Here is a 16,300-nt window from a genome sequence, read left to right on the forward strand (position 1 = left end):
CCCAGGGGCCGAATGAATCCAGATGGCTTTTCAAAATGTCTTCTCCCTTGCCTTGTGCAGTATTCAAACTCCCTGTAGAAATAGGAGTTATTTGTTGTTCACTTTTTTGGAGTCTGTACATTTTGGGGACTGTCATTGCCGATATTGGAATTCGTCTTTCATTGACAAAGTCAACGCTGACGGCTAGCAATTAGCACAGACCGTCACAACTTTCACCCTGCGCTGGCTAACAAAGCTCCCCTGCCCTGGATAAGTCGTCCTCAATTGAAAAGTGAGGCAACAATTTATTTGCAACTTTGAAAGACTGACGGGACTGCATGACTGCACCCCTGCCTGAGCAGATTTTAAGATTCAGTGCCACGCTCGAGGACATCTTGGCACTACTGCTCTGGCATCTTTCTTGTACTCGTGCCCTCTTGATCTCTGGCTATTAAACTCTCTGCCATCCAAGCCACGTCTTGGTGGACAGAATAACCACTCCTTCATGCTTCATATAAAATGTTACAACAGGCCTCATAACAATAACATACATCAAATTGCGACATGGACGCACCGACACACAGTCAGATTCAATCCAAGCAATTTTCTTCAACAGTAGAACATGATGTCTGCTAACATGGTAACTTCAGGCCAACTTTAATATAATGATGTGTCATTTGAGTCGGCGGGTATATCTTGTGGTATGGATGTCTTTTGTGCTTGTGGATCCTTGGGGAGCCTTGTGGAGCCTTGTGGAGCCTCGTGGAGCCTTGTGGAGCCTTGTGGGGCCTGAGTTGACAGCAAGCAGACAGACCTCACAGCAGTGGGTGCCCGCTGCGAGAAGCGGAAAGACCCCATGCTGAACTGAAACCACATTTTTACAAACTATCTCTGATTATCCCTGCGGTGAACTGCCTTGAGTGATATATATTTTGATGATGGCTATAAACGGCAGACAAGCCTCGCAGTCAACAACCCAATCATCAATATGATAACAATGATATAATACGGCAATTATTGCTCATGTGCAAACGTTTTTTTCAGCAACCAGTCACATTTTTTTGTATTGTTTTGTGATCGTACCAAGTTAAAATTTTAAATTCTGAGAATCTGTCTCCAGTCTGGTCAGGGTGACTTTTACGATTATTTATTCAAGACACCAACACCAGGTGAAGTAGTGTTAGCAAGTCTCCACCATTTGTCCCTCACTGTAGACAAATTGGGGGCACAGCCACCACTAACAAAGTCCAAACATAGGCCTTCATTGTTCCACTCGCACGCTGGCTTCATTTCATTGGGACTTCCAGGGATGCTGGAAGTGAGGCACAGTTGGCATTGCTCAGAAAGAAACACCCTATAGAATTACGTCAAATTAAATCCCGCTCCACATTTATATAGTATACAAAAAAAATTCAACAGCCTGAGGCCATTTGTATTTACTAACTAATGCATGAAGGGGTGCGGGGCGGGGGTAGTGAAGTAGTGTTTTCGGTGTGGGCGACAGATGTGTCCCGTAACTCGAGCAGATATCGCTTTCATATGGCATCTAAACCGATGAGCATTCACCCCACAGTTTGAGGCAGCTGTCCCTATTGTAGGGTAGGGACACGTGTGTGTGCGAACGACTGAAACATAAAGACGTCAAATCAAATCATACCGCACAATGTCCGCCCGTGTTGTAATCTAAACTCCTGCTTGAATTCAAGAATGTCCAACAAGGCAGCATTATTGCCAAGGACAATGAATGTCTTATCAAGACAAAAGCTTCTTAAGCTCTTAAATTCCAGAATGATTTGGAAATTCACAAGCAGAAGAAATATTTGGTCGAATTTGCGGAAATGTTTTGGTGGGAGCGGCTGATAATGACGCTTGTATTTTGTGGAGTCTTTCACGTGCCCTTTACTAGCCGGCCGGGAGTCCCCGTGGTGTGTCAAACAGATTAGCGCAGCTGTTGAGATTGACCGATGTTATCGTTCTGTCTGAGAGATGATAATAACATAATGCCCGCGCGCACAAAACCTGTGGCAATTATCATTACTCAATGATCACGACGAATTTTGTTTTGAAGGATGAAACAAAAAGAAGAGCGAGTTATGCAAACCTTTGTACATGCATAGCAGCGGGTTGCGATGCGAGGCGATGCGAGGCGATGCGAGGCGATGCGAGGCGAGGCGATGCGAGGCGAGGCGAGGCGAGGCGAGGCGGCGGCGCCACAGTTGCTAGTCTTCCTTTATGTCCAGGCATGCTTTTAAGTTGACATCACATCCCAGAAGTGTAGCGCGTAGCATCCGCAGCCTGCATACACAAACACTTTTAGACATTACATGCCCTCAGTTTGGAAAATGACAATCGCCTCGCCGAGGTCATTGTTAGGCTCAGAGTGTTTTGTGATTAGTGCTCAAGTCTAAGAGGACTGTTTTGAGTCTGTATTTCTGTCTCACTTGGTCTCCTTACGTATTGGGGTGATGACCTCCTAAAAAATGATACCTCCATCATACTCAAAGGAAAATTAGCGCTGGTTTTGCAACGCTAACTATCGCTAAGCTTAGTTCTTTGGAGGGAAGCCAGGTTTTGGATACCTAAGTTTGCACTTGAGATCATTCTTCTCAATCCCTTGCATTTCTCTTTTGTAGACATGTTCCAGTACCTGCTCTCCTTCTCACAAGGACACCTGAGTTCTCTGCTGGAAGGGACCTACGCCCCGCTTTCTCGTCAAGCTTTGCCCCACGTGAACAAACTCTTCTCCTCACTCTCCCTTTATCTCCGCGGGGCCAACGTGTCAGTGGAGACGACAGTCAACCATTTTTTTAACAACATCTTCCCCCTCGTCTATACGCGACTCATCAACCCGGGCACGGTAGGCAGCGTGACCGGGGACACGGAAATGACAGACTGCCTCCGTATGATCAGGCAAGACGTCAACCCATTTGGCCCGCATCCGGCCGTCATGGTCAAGGAGCTATCCGAGGCCATAAGCGTGGGCCGGCAATTGGGCCTGTTCCTGGACAAAGGGCTGGAGGTGCTGAACGCCACTGAACACCTGGCCTTGACGAAAGACTGTGTGAAGGCTCTGGTGAAGATGGTTTACTGCTCCCATTGCAGAGGCTTGACGCTCATCAAACCCTGCGTGGGCTTTTGTCTCAATGTCATGCGCGGCTGCTTGGCCAGTCTGTCCGAGCTGGATCGGCCTTGGAGGAGGTATAGCGACTTGTTGGAACAGCTGACCCACGCCATGGTGGGCCACCACAGCCTGGAACTGGCGTTGCTGGGAGTACGGGACCACGTGAACGAGGCCTTGCTCTACGCGCAGTTTCACGGTCCGCTCGTCACAGCCACGGTAAGTGATCCGCAACCTCATGTCGTACTTTGGCGCACCGGTTCATGTATTGATTGGAAGGGGATTGAAGGCTACTTGTGGCTTAGGAGCTATTTTTTTCCACCCACATCGAGCGCCGCCGCCGCCGCGAGGACTGCATTAATGCTTGCGCAAATTATTCACACAAAAATATTGTTTATACTGAAAAGAAAACGCAAAGCCAGCTCCAAAGAACGGCAGACGGACGGAGTTGAGGTTAAGGGGGGGAGATTTTCCAAACGAGCAAGGCAGCGAAAGGGCGAAAATTGTAGTTGTTAGCTGGTAGAGTGCCGAAGTGACTCTTAACGGAATCCAATGAAGTGGGGTTTGTTTGGCTGATGCATGTCATATACTATGATGCAGTCATAGAGTTGGATTGTGACTTATTACAAGTCTCAAAAGTTGAACGGAAGACTGCCAGAGAGAAAATCAAATTTTCCTTGGATTCAAACACCCTAGCTAGTATTATTGTGCACTGAATCAACATAAGGAAGGGCTCATTATAGGTGTTATGTTCCATTTTGCAATCCAACAAATATGTGACATTTCAGCCAAAGCTGAAATGAACACACGATTACATCTACCTTGTAATATTGGGCAGACAGATCGCAATCCAAAGTGTGGTACAAATTGTTGTGTTGTGGGAGCACTAACTCCATTAGTTTGATCATCTCAGTTGCGCGTTGAAGATCATTCCAGAGGAAGGTTGGGTTCTGGTACGAACCTGACAGATCATCACAAATTCCAAAAACAGCAACACAATATTGGCTGGACGTGCAGACAAAAGCCGCTCAACGTACAGTGGTAACATAAAGAGAAAGACATTTTTGTTTGCCTTCTCTTAAGGAACGAACGGGCCAAGCACAGGAACAAATGGGCTGCAGTATTAAACGGGTTTGAGGCAGGCAGGCAGGCAGGCAGGCAGGCAGGCAGGCAGGCCGTATAAATTAGAGGCAGTCATCTGGAAAACGGCCTTGAGAATTGATGCCAGAAAAGAATGTGTTCCCAATCGGATACCGGTGGCTCTCGCATCAAGCCCTCCTCCTTACTGAATTACCGTCTCCTTTGCCAGTTCTTCTCAAAATGACACACCCTGTTAGGATTCTCCAATCATATGTTCTGCATCTTGGAATGCTGCAAGAAGCAGAAGTACAAAATACATATACTATTTCCACATCCCAAGTAAGCCCACTTTTCTGCTCTGTTTTATGACGCATTTGTGAATTGTTCTATTTGTCAATACAATCGATTTTATGGGCCAAAAACCAACACCATAATGTCAACTAGGGCTGTCCATCGATTCAGCGGAGAACATTTCATATAAAACACACCTTTCAACATTTACTGCTTTTTATTTGGTATCTTTTTGCGATCAAAACAACAATTAAACATAACACACTACAGGGATGAATGTTTTGACTTGAACTTTCCGAAACCGATTTAGTAACTGGTGCGGTCGGTTATTATTTCCTGAAGTAAAAGCAGACATTTGCAAATGTCTCCATTTGATGAAAGACAAAAGATCACCGGTTTGTTTTTATGAAAGAGTACAACAAATAATAAGAAATAATTACTGGTGACAAGCTGACATTGAAGAATTTGGACAATTCCAAGATAAAAATGGCTCTCGAGTATTAAAACGTCAATCGATTTGACAATCAATCAATGTCGACAGCTTTAATAGCGATCATATTTTTACTTATTGCGTTCATTCACTCACATCTAAGCCAAGTAAATGAACTCGAGTTTGATTTCATTGGAAGAACGCGTGCTTCTAGTGCTCATACCATCTAAAATACGAGACGGAACGCGCAGAGAAATGTAGGAGCCGTGTTACCGGTGGCCTTTTTCAAATGCCAATGTTTGACTAAAAGCTCGGGGACCCGTCGAGGGAAACGCTGCAGTCTAACTACTGTGTCAGCGTCCCCACCTTCACCTCGACACCTCCCAGGCAAACACACTTAACGGCCAATTTCTTACGATACATTATCATGAGCATCTTAATGCAAAGTCAATAAAGTGCAAATAGCGGCCGGATCTGACCTACTGTTTACTTTTGTAATGTATAGCTTTTACAAGCCAAGCGCATAGAATACATGATTTATTTACACAATATTATCCAAAGTGAAAGGAATTCTTGCGACTGTGTGGTTTTTGACCGGGATGTTATCCCCAAGCCCTTTTGCGGTTGCTCTCTGCCACTTAAAGTGCTGCACACAACACAGACTCTGCACTATACTGTAACTTGGACCACTAGACTGATACTGCACACACGCACACGCACACGCACACACACGCACACACACGCACACACACGCACACACACGCACACGCACACACACACACACACACACACACACACCTATCTCGTGTGGCCTTTGACAGTACTAGCAAAAGACTGAAAGGCAGTTATTGATAGCGATGCAGCGTGGCAATATTATTACTGCTCATGTTGAGATGGAGCATGAGTATGGGTCAAAAGGAGTGCTTATGGATGATAGGGGAGGGAGTCTGTGGTTGGATTATGTTGAGTTGACGTCATTAGGAGAAACAGAAAGAACTTCCTCCAACTTTGGGACCTTTGTGAAAATGATGTTTCCGAGCCTCGGTGGTCCTCTCTGTGGCCTTCAACATTCTCCGCTTGGATTCTGCTGAGCTCAAGAGGCCTTTTTTTGCTATAAAATCATCCTTTTTCCAATGTGAAGTGAAATACTCCTCTCCTTGGCACAGCTGGACTGGGCTTTACTTGCGTTCGTTTGGGCTGGTGGCGTTTCCATTACAAAATTAGTGCTCTGGCGTCACTCTTGCGAAGCGGCATTAAATGCGTGAGCCCAAATGAGACATGCCAACGAGTAACAACCATATAGCGGGAGAACGGGGGATTTTGCCGCTACTTCTATTTCAGTCGGCCGTTTGAATTGCGCTTTCAATTCCAAAGTCAGACGGTGTGACGATCATGTTTCAATGAATGAGGCCTTGAATTGGAATAGGAATTGCTTGATATTTGCTAAACAGCCAAGATATTTGCTGAACCACTTTGTCCTGCCACATGACGACGCATTCTTCCGTCTCTCACCGTCCTTTCAATAGGCTCCATGGTTCACCATTGACGATATATATTTCCAATCCAAATACTGCATGCCTACCCTTCTTATCCCCCCCCCCCCCTCAGCTTCTCAGTAGAGCTTATGTATGTAGCTTGAGGGTTGAAAGAATGGAAATAATGGCTCAAAGGTACAGGTCGCCATGGTTTCACTTTTACAAACTGCAAACATACTGCCTCATCGAAAACTGTCTTTTCTTTGGTTTATTGGCAGCGTTTCATGTACACTATGCATAATGTTTTTCTGCTTTAGAGTAACGTAACTGAATTGCTGTTTGATCGTTCAGATGCGATATTTGAGTCCAGACAAGGCTCACCGCTACAAAATAGTCTCCCGGCCAATCTATACTCATCTTTATAAGTTGTATGCGCCATTGGCATTCTGTCTAAGCCTCAAGCTCCATTAGCTAATGACAGTGGGTGCAGCCTTCGCTCAGACAGCCTCACATATCTTTTTTTCTTTTTTTTTTTTTTCTTTCCTCCACTCTTCCTTTTGGTGCTTGGGGAGTGTAATATGCTGACAATATAAAGTAGCCTCCAACACCACAAAAAAGAAATCCCACATGTCGTCTTTACGGTTCCTAACCAAGCAATCACCACATGATTTAATGCCGAGCCATTACATTTGGAGCAGAACGCAAGGCGGTGGTCCAGAGGACAGGGTTTCTCTCTGTGAACCATGAATCAAAATGCTGAACTCACGTCACACAAGAAATCATAGTCCAGATATGTATTGGGTCATAAATGAAAGAGCGTCTTAAGTGAATTCAGAGATTTCTTTCTGAATATGAGCCATGGTTTACAGATAACTGCTGAAAACATACCAAAAAGTAAGAACGACAGCAGTTGAGAGTGGTGAGAATGGCTTGATCTTTTTTATTTGTATATTTCTTTCTATAAATGTTGACAGAGGAAGATGGATGACATCATGCCCATTAATTTATTCAATTTGAATGCCAACGAGACGATTCAACACTTCTAGTGCCTCCATTTTGACCGTGCCTTTTGTGCTCACCAGAATGTTTTTTTTTCCTTCTAAATACTTACATATATAGTCTCTTTCCAAGCAGTTTCTCCCATTTGCCAGCCTAAATAGCCCATGCCATCCATCCATCCATGTGTGTGTGTGTGTGTGTGTGTGTCTCCAAGACCACAACAGCAACAGCAGCAGCAGCAGCAGCAGCACGAGATACCTGGGTGACCATGGGCCAGATGTCGGGGCAGCCTTAAATCTCCACTTGCTAAACTTACTGGAGTCGTTGTAATGCTGTGCAGCTGTGGCTACAGCTGTGACACTTTCATGGATGCCTACCTCATCTGTGTTAGCATTTTAATGGTAATTGCTGGTTCACTGGGCAGCTTCAAATGGACACCGAAATTCCTCAATCCACATGCTCTTCATAGCCTCCACTGTGTCCCAGACACAAGGAACTCATTTGACCTTATTCTGTCTATTGACCACCTTGTTAGAAAAATGGAGATCTTTTTCCACGCTTTGTGCCTGTAATTCTCCTGATTATGTACTTCAAGATGGGGGGAAAATGTTACTTGCTCAATTCAAAGTAACGCCCATAGTTATGGGGGAACAATCAAGAAGCAAATGCGGTTACAACGCTGTCTGTGATTAAGGCGGCCTTACCAACGAGCCTGGCCCGCCGCCGTCGTGTTCCCTTTGCATGTTTGGTACCCCGCTTGGACCCCAGTTTGAGGCTGGGTGTGGTCGCTCGCTCTCTTCGCTGTGCTATAAACCCTCAAAGTGGGTGGAGTGAGTGAGAAAAGTGTTCCCCCCAGTGATTTAGATCTCAAGGACTTGTCCCTGTGATATATTAGGGTCTGAGTCTCATTTTAATTAGCAATGACCTCATTCCAATGCAAGACAAAAATCACAAAGAGGCTGGGAGGGGAGGGGGGCGCTGGTTGACATAGCTTATAAAATGCAAAATGAAGACGACATGAGTTGGGCCCAAAGAAATGGAAATATAATGGCATAAAACTCTTGGGAGAAAATGATGATGGAAGGTGAGGTCATGAACCTAAATCATACAAACAGGTCCAAGGCTTTTTTGGGAGCGGCCAAGAGGAAAGCTCTCACAATTAGCTCGTGATTTGTTCATCGTAGGAATGACGTCTATAATGAAGAGTGAACAAAGTAATTAACAGCATGTCTTTTCAAGTGTATATATACAGACAATAATCATAATACAACTGTTGAACCAACACAAAAGACTATTTTTGAGTTAAGCAGCATTGTTAGGTACTTTCAACTTCGTACAATCAGGCTAGCTAAAATAATCAACTGACTGCTTCTATCTTGATAAAACAAACAAATCATGACAACAACATTAGCAAACTAACAAGTGTGATTTACAGTTGTGGGAAGTAGTCTTACTGTTTCTTGGTTTTGAGAAGAAACATGGTCTGAGTGCCCATCATCCATCATAGAGATGGATTGGGAGACTGTGTCAGCTCTGAGATGAATGAATATGTGGACGGTGTTGTTACTCTTCTCTTTCCATCTGAGTCACATACAGTATAATATACATGTCAGCTGCTCACTATGTGGCTTCATGGAGATTCTCCGAGGGAGTCCGACTCTCCCTTTTCTTCCTTATGCCCGCCCCAACGTAGCCAATCAGCTAATGAAGAAGTGTTTCATCAAGCAATTCAATGCTTTTGCTAATGCGTTTTGTTTTTACGTTGTTACGTTGCTGAGAGCAACTTGGATGACTCCAAGGTAGCAGTTTGTCATCGGGAGACATGTTTACAGTCCTTAATCCGACCGACCGAGCAAGTCGGTTTGAAAGAAATGTACAAGCTTCCACTTTTCTTTCATTGCTCAGCTTTTGTTTTTTTTGTGTTTTCCCCATACAGCCAAGAAAAACACTAATTAACCTTCCCAAAAATAATGTTTGGTCTTGTTTTTACACTATCAATGTAAAATTTATGAAACAGCGATGTGGGACAAATAAAAACCATTTGGGAGTCATTTTGCAAACTGCAACAGCAGCGGTGTTTGTACTCTGATGTTTCCTTCAGGGAGTTGGTCTTTGTGATGATGTTCCATAAGAGCTATATTCAATTCCCAAAGCGCCGCTAAGATGGTGTTTTTTTTTAACAAAGTTCAGGAGCTGCTAATATTAGAAGATTCCGGTTCACAACTCTTATTCTCATTTCAAATATATGATAAATGATACCGTCTATCTTGATATACATCTCTTTTCTCGAACCAGTGTTTTGAAAGCTTTGGGAAAAGAGTGGGCAGTTGTTTCTGGCCAAACAACCGTCCCAGAGTGCTCCATGCATTTTGCAAGAAGGGGGTGAGAAAGTTCCCTTAGCTTTACTGGGTAATCCCTTGATAAATAAACTAGGACGGCAAGACCACCATTGCTATCTGTTAGCCAATACTCCCACAGAGGAGGGATGGCCCTGCCCTGCCCTGCCCTGGGCTAAATTAGGCTAGGCTAGCTGGAGCTCATTCTCTCGCTGGGCTCTTCTTACACAACGCTCGCCTCGGGAGGATTGACGCACTTAAGAGACACCGATACTTAGACACCTTAGTACAAAAGCGTTGTGCTGAACGTATACTCGCCCTGTATGACATGCGTCCTACATGTCCGTATGAATATGAGCATCGTATTCCCATCCATTTCATCGGTCACTGTCCTCAGGCAATCATATGAGGAATGTTCCAGAAAATAGCTGAAAGGTGGACAAATAGGTGGGCCGACAGCAGTGAGCGTGCTCGAGCGCCACCCGCGTGAGGAACTCACTTCCTTCTCAGGCTATCGTCAGGTCAAGAGATAATTGATTGATAGTCGGGTTCTCGTCCTGCTCGTAATTCAAGCTGTCGCTCGATCGGTCGCCTGGATTATGGAGTCAAGAGAGACTGTGTTCCCCGGAACAAGCGATTTGTTTTTTGTTTTGCTCGCCCAGGCTTTGACCCATCTCTTGCTCCATCGAAAGCCGAGCCTCCTTGCACTCTGTAAAAATAAGGCGGGCGGGAATGACCTCCTGTTGACAGTCATCTATTTTCCGCAATGTTTACATTTTTGTCTCGAAGAATAGCAAAGTGTCACACGATGAGAAACGATATGGATTAGAAGAGGGATATCAATATTGCCTTTTGTCTTGCTAATGTACACAAAGCTCACACCTTCTTGGGAGACATAAACAGTGCCCGGAGTCAGTGCGCACAAATCCATGACTGCATTTTTATCATCCTCTTTTCATACCTGCCAGTCAGGAAAATGTCCATGTTCCCATTATTTCGGGGCAATGGAGCGAGCGCAACACACGCAAAGAGTGCTTGGCTCCTTGCAGTTGCTATGCTCTAGCTATTCTGGCTGCTGCAATGCAATGCAATTGCAATGCAATGTGTATGTATGTGCATTTCGGAATGTTTTCATGAACACGTGTGGGAGCCGTTCCAGCACATGTGAGTGTTTTATGGCTCCGGTGGGGCTTAAGGTTAATGCAATAAAACAACGTTACCCGTGCCCTGCGTCTGCCTAGCCAGAGGATTTAAGACTGAAGTGGAGTAAAAAGACGTGTGAGAATAAAAAGCAACACGGTAGTAGCTCAACATTATGTTCATTTCCACACACACTGCAAAAATTCCACTGGAAATTTGAAAAACTAATACTTCAACAAACCTAAATGATCTGCCAACAGAACATGAAAGTTTTACTTGACAAGATTTTGAAAAATAATATTAGGCCCATATCTACAGCAGTCTTGAAATGAGTAATTTTAAATAATTCAAAGAAGCAAATTTGACTTATGAACCCACACTTGACATACTTTTGTTGTTGGACAGTCATCTTAAAATGTGGAGAGCGTTTTAATCCTCATAGTACCTAAAAATAGCTTTTAAAGTCAAAGTCTGCTTTATTGTCAATTTCTTCACATGCCAAGACACACAAAGAAATCAAAATGATGTTCCCACTATCCCACGGTGACAAGACATAGTACACAATATACATACAAGTAAACAACACCAAAAAAAGAAAAACAAGAAGGCACAAACAATGACTAAATAAGAGTGATGAATCAATAATAAATAAACAAATTACTTCATAAATAATGACAAAATGAAATACGATAATCAAGTCTTGAAACAAGCGGGATGATCTTTCCTGACAATTTTATTTCAAGTCAAAATAACAAAACAGCCAAAAAAGCAAGTTTAAGTTGAATTTAAGAAATTACAATTCTTGGTGGCTATTGATTGGTTGACGTGCATGGCCGTGACCCTAATTTGGTACAGTGAGACTAACGAGGATTGCCTCAGCTAAAACGGATGGATCACCCCTGTCAGCATTCACCCCACTAGTCACCCGCCCGTAAGGCGTGTTAGAATCCATTAGACTGTCTTTCGGACTATTAGGGAGACGAAGTAATGTTATCCGGAGGCTTTTAAGCCGATGAGATGTCATTGATTTTGGTTTGGAGCACCAATTCCGACCCATCTTCATTGACCCTGATGTCCCCCCCCCCCCCCTTCTGGCTTCAATAGCCCTCTTGAGATCATTGCGCCAACTGCTCACGCACCTACCTCCATGAACTAGTGGAATGTTTTCCATTGTGACTTGTCAGCACGTGCGGCGACTCTCCTCTTGACTGCTTTTTGTTTCTCTTTGTAGACTCAGTGTTGCGCAACATTTGAAGCGCTTTGAAAAGGGAGGTCCTCGAATTCACCTTAAGTTATGAGCAGGTGTCAGCTGCTTTCTGGAAGTCACCCGCAGCAGTTCTCCCGCTGTTGTGTGTTTTCTTAGCCTAACAAGTGTGTCTGTGTGTGTGTTTTCTCTGCGTTCCCCACAGGTAGACAAGGTGTGTGGCCTGACGACCCGGGCGCCTACCGGCATGCGGCCTACCGGAGCGGAGGTCACGACCCCCGGCGGGAGCTCATCGACTCCGCTTCCTTCTGCTGCCCCTTTGGAACCTCTGCCAAAGCAGTGGCTTGGGCAGCTCGCCAATTTGAGAAGGTAACAAATGGATCATTTGTTCATAGCGACACATTGAAAGTGTATTTATATTTGGATAATGGACAAAAGTCATAGCCGTCGCTAAAACTGCGAAGTGTTAGTCTCAGCACTTGTTATTTATCCCCCCGCAAAAAAGTCGTTGTTAGTCTTTGCCGGAATGTCACACACAATTTATCAAGCCTAGACACAATGTTTGAAAACACACAGCCATCTTTTTTTTTTGAATACGTTACACCAGTCGCATGGCTTCCACCTGGCTGGCCTTGAGGCAGGCCTCCCTCCCTCCCTCCCTCCCAACCCTCCCTCCCTCCCTCCCTCCCTCCCTCCCGTGGCCACGGCCGCAGCAGCAGCAGCTGGCGCTGCTCGGCCGGGCTATGGGCAGTGTGGCTAAACTTAATCTTAACAAAGCAACTATTTCCTGTTTACCCAGACAGCCAGCCATACCACCCAATCTTAACAGCAGCTGGCCTCAGTTGAACTAGTACGACACGCACGTTTACAGCGTTGCCTGTCTGACCTTGTCATGAATCATTGCGCCCATGCCAGCCAAGATGACAAGCGGAGTCCGGCAATGCCACCGTTGTTCGTGGCAACGTAATCCAGAGCTCCCGTAGGCTGCCAAACCTGACCAGAACACGTGCGGGAGCTGGCCGCTTCACAAAGGTTAACCTAGAGCACAATATTTACGTTTGATTTCAGCGCAGAATGACGTTAAAGGCTGGTCGTATGGTGATGGTGTTTTCTGCATGTTGCATGAGTGTCTTTCCTTCTCACCAGGTGGTGTCATGATGTGCTCTTGTTTCTGTTTTCTGTCTCTCACCGAAACCTTTTACTTCCCGTGCATCCTCCTTGCTTGCATCATCTCACCCGGACTCCAACTCCCATCACTCCCAGCTCGCCCCCACTGAACCCTCCAAGAACAATAACATAGTCTGAGACACACTCTCTAGGTTAAGCATGCATCCGGGAAATGTCCTTTTTTTTTTAAAGCAGGCTATGCTTAAGAACATTGATAAGTGAATTCAGAGATTTCTATTTAGGTTTGAAGATTGGTTTGGGAAAAAACTGCAAAGAATGACAACTACGTAATACTCACTTCTGGGGATATAGCATAGCTTTGAATTATTTTGGATTTATTATGAATTTGGCATGGTTGTTCATTAAATATTTCTCATATTTCCTTTCACTTCTGAGGAAGGCCAAAATCATTGTGTTTGTTTGGTACCGTATGTCTGTGTGGATTGGCATTTGTCATGCTAATTAACCACAGTAGCTGAATCAAAGTACATTTGGATGAAAGGCAAAATGTCAACAATCAAAAAGAAGTGCACTCAGCTTCAGTGCAACTTTTTTCGGGTCTAAAGTTGAAATGCCTGCCGGCCGGCCTTTGCGGACTGTGGAACATTAATCTTACCTCCATTGTCAGGTCACTTAGCAACCAGTAGAGGGCAAAATGAGGCTTCACTGGGGACAGTTGCTGTAAAATGCACCCCAGATCACACAGGGAGTGTTTTGGGGTCATGTTACCACCATAAAATGTCCATTGAGGAGACCCATAAATAATTACTGCCAGGAGTCTTTGAACCTTTTCTCACTTATCTTCATTGTCCTTTTTGTTTGCAATGGATTTCATGGCGTCACTCGAGACAAACAGGTCTTCAAAAGACATCAGTTATGGAATCTATATTTTACTGGGTTTCAATGACTCTCTCATGGAAAGCAAAGCGAGAAAGTAATGCTAGCCATGCGCTGAATACATAAATAGACATCAATATCTAACCAATCATGGCTTATGCAGTCAATCGATTTGAGTCAAAGCATTCCATGGTGATTAAAACAAATGTAACATAGGTGAGCTAATATTTGAGAATCATTTTTGAGCTCTTTATGAACATTCCAATGCATACAGATGGCAGAAGATATCTCGCTCACATAGTGTGTTTCCTCAGGGACTTCCTGATGTACCTGCAGCGCTACAAGTCCTTCTACTCAGCGCTCCCGGAGATGCTGTGTGAAGGAGAGAACGTGGTGGACGATGCCACATGCTGGAGTGGAGATGAGGTGGTGGAGAGGTACGTGTGCCATCAAATGATTTATTTCGCCTGAACGTGTTTGTGCTAAAATGTTGCTCTCCTGTGGAAGCCTTAAATCCCATCTCCATGCTCACCTAAGCTTTTTTTTTACTTTGAGACCCGCTCCAAATCTCTCAGTTGTTCCTTCTACTATATGAAGTCATATTTTGCAGCTCATTGCGTGTGATGTATTCTTGGATAAGGAAAAGTATGAGCCATTTATGCAAGCCTCGGTGGTGGCTGTCAAAATCGTCTTTTCTCCGCAAAGCAGACTATGTGCCAACCGCATATTGAGCAGACCACCCATTCGTCAGCGCCCATGGCAGCCAGCGCACAAACTGGCAACCGGCGCACAAGTGCCAACTTCACAATCACTAACATATGATCAAATGTCCATTTTGCCTTTTTCCATTTCTTGTCCCTGTGTGTGAGATGACTCACTTTATAACTTTCAACAACAGCAACAGTGGCTAATGGCTTTAATGGCGTGTTATCACCCCCCCCCGGGTCAGAGTCAGATCTATTCTTGCGGTGTCAAGTGGTCTTAGGGTGAATAAGAAAACAGAACCCTACTGAGACATTTGGCACCACTCGTAAACTCTCCAGACTGGCTTTGTGGTGCGAGTCACCGAGAGAAAGAAAAAGTGAGAGAAAAAGAAGATGCTCTTGGCATGAAAAGTGTTGGCGTTTTGATGCCCCCGATGAGGGCGGCATGGGAGGGAGACTTGGCAGCATAAAGACCCATTGTGGAGTGGGCCACAGCCCTGCCATGGGGACCTTCATAGCCTGAACAAAGACCCTCCTATGAGTCTGCATGGGAAAGACTTTGCCGCCGCCACCATTGCCGACGATCCGCGCCGTGCCTGGGAAAGTATCATTTATAGTTCCTTCAATGCTTCAAATGGAGCCCCCGAGGACACGTTGGGTCGTCCTGCCCGCACAAACACGATAAACACACACACACAGCCAAACACGCGTCCATCCATCCATCCATCAACACCGGCGTCATATTGTTTTCAACAGCCGGAGGGGTGTTTCATGCAATTGCACTGTGAGACGCAAATGCGCACACTGGCATGCACACCGGCATCCGCAGTGGCATGCACACCGACCGGCATGCTGTATTACCTCAAAGCACATTAAAGGCAACAGGGATTGACATTCTCTTCCTCTTTATTCAGCATCCGATGACAGAAAGGGGGAGGGGCGGCAAGTGCTCATAAAGATCCAAACTTAAAGTGCATGTTGGCGTGCGTTCAAACATCTCAGAAACACGTGTGAACAGTTTGCGCCGTCTGCCCGCCCGCCCGCCCGCCCGGAAAGATAAGATCAACCAAAAGAATCGCACTTGTTATTTTGAAAATAACAACAACAGTGATAATATCCATAATCATGGAAAAATCAGCAATGTGACAAAAGTAAGATTGCGCAGGGTCAGTAACGACCATAACACTAAGGATAAATTCAAAACATTAACAATCATAACGTAACCGTAATGCTAACAATAGTCATGTGATTTTTCTCCCCCATCTTGCAAGACAAAAATATTGTATTTCAATCAAATCGGTTTTGTGAAAAATGGCTCCCTGAAAATGGTACACAAAACTAATTCATTCTGCATATTGCTGTCATTAGCCTTCTTGCCCGTCTTTTTGTGTAGTTTATTCTGGGATCTCCTGCTAAATCAAAATGACAACCATGGCAACAAACTGTAAAAATCCAAATGGACCGCAAGGCCCTGCTTTCTGGCGCCTAGCGGCCTCACCACACTCTCTTGTGCTGCTGCCTTGAAATTACTTCATTAAAT

The 16,300-nt window shown here is 44.8% G+C and overlaps 1 protein-coding gene across 2 annotated transcripts in view; it reads left to right on the forward strand.

Moving 5' to 3' along the window:
• The window catches only part of LOC119137049 (glypican-5-like), a 63,311-nt gene that overhangs the window by 17,925 nt on the left and 29,086 nt on the right, over positions 1-16,300 (forward strand). For both annotated transcript variants that reach the window (XM_037276030.1, XM_037276031.1), the window contains exons 3-5: positions 2,613-3,316; positions 12,258-12,421; positions 14,371-14,493. In XM_037276030.1, the coding sequence (XP_037131925.1) occupies positions 2,613-3,316; positions 12,258-12,421; positions 14,371-14,493 (991 nt within the window). The remainder of the gene's footprint in view (positions 1-2,612; positions 3,317-12,257; positions 12,422-14,370; positions 14,494-16,300) is intronic.

This window comes from Syngnathus acus, chromosome 17 (genome assembly GCF_901709675.1).
Source record: "Syngnathus acus chromosome 17, fSynAcu1.2, whole genome shotgun sequence".
Taxonomy (NCBI): Eukaryota; Metazoa; Chordata; class Actinopteri; order Syngnathiformes; family Syngnathidae; genus Syngnathus; species Syngnathus acus.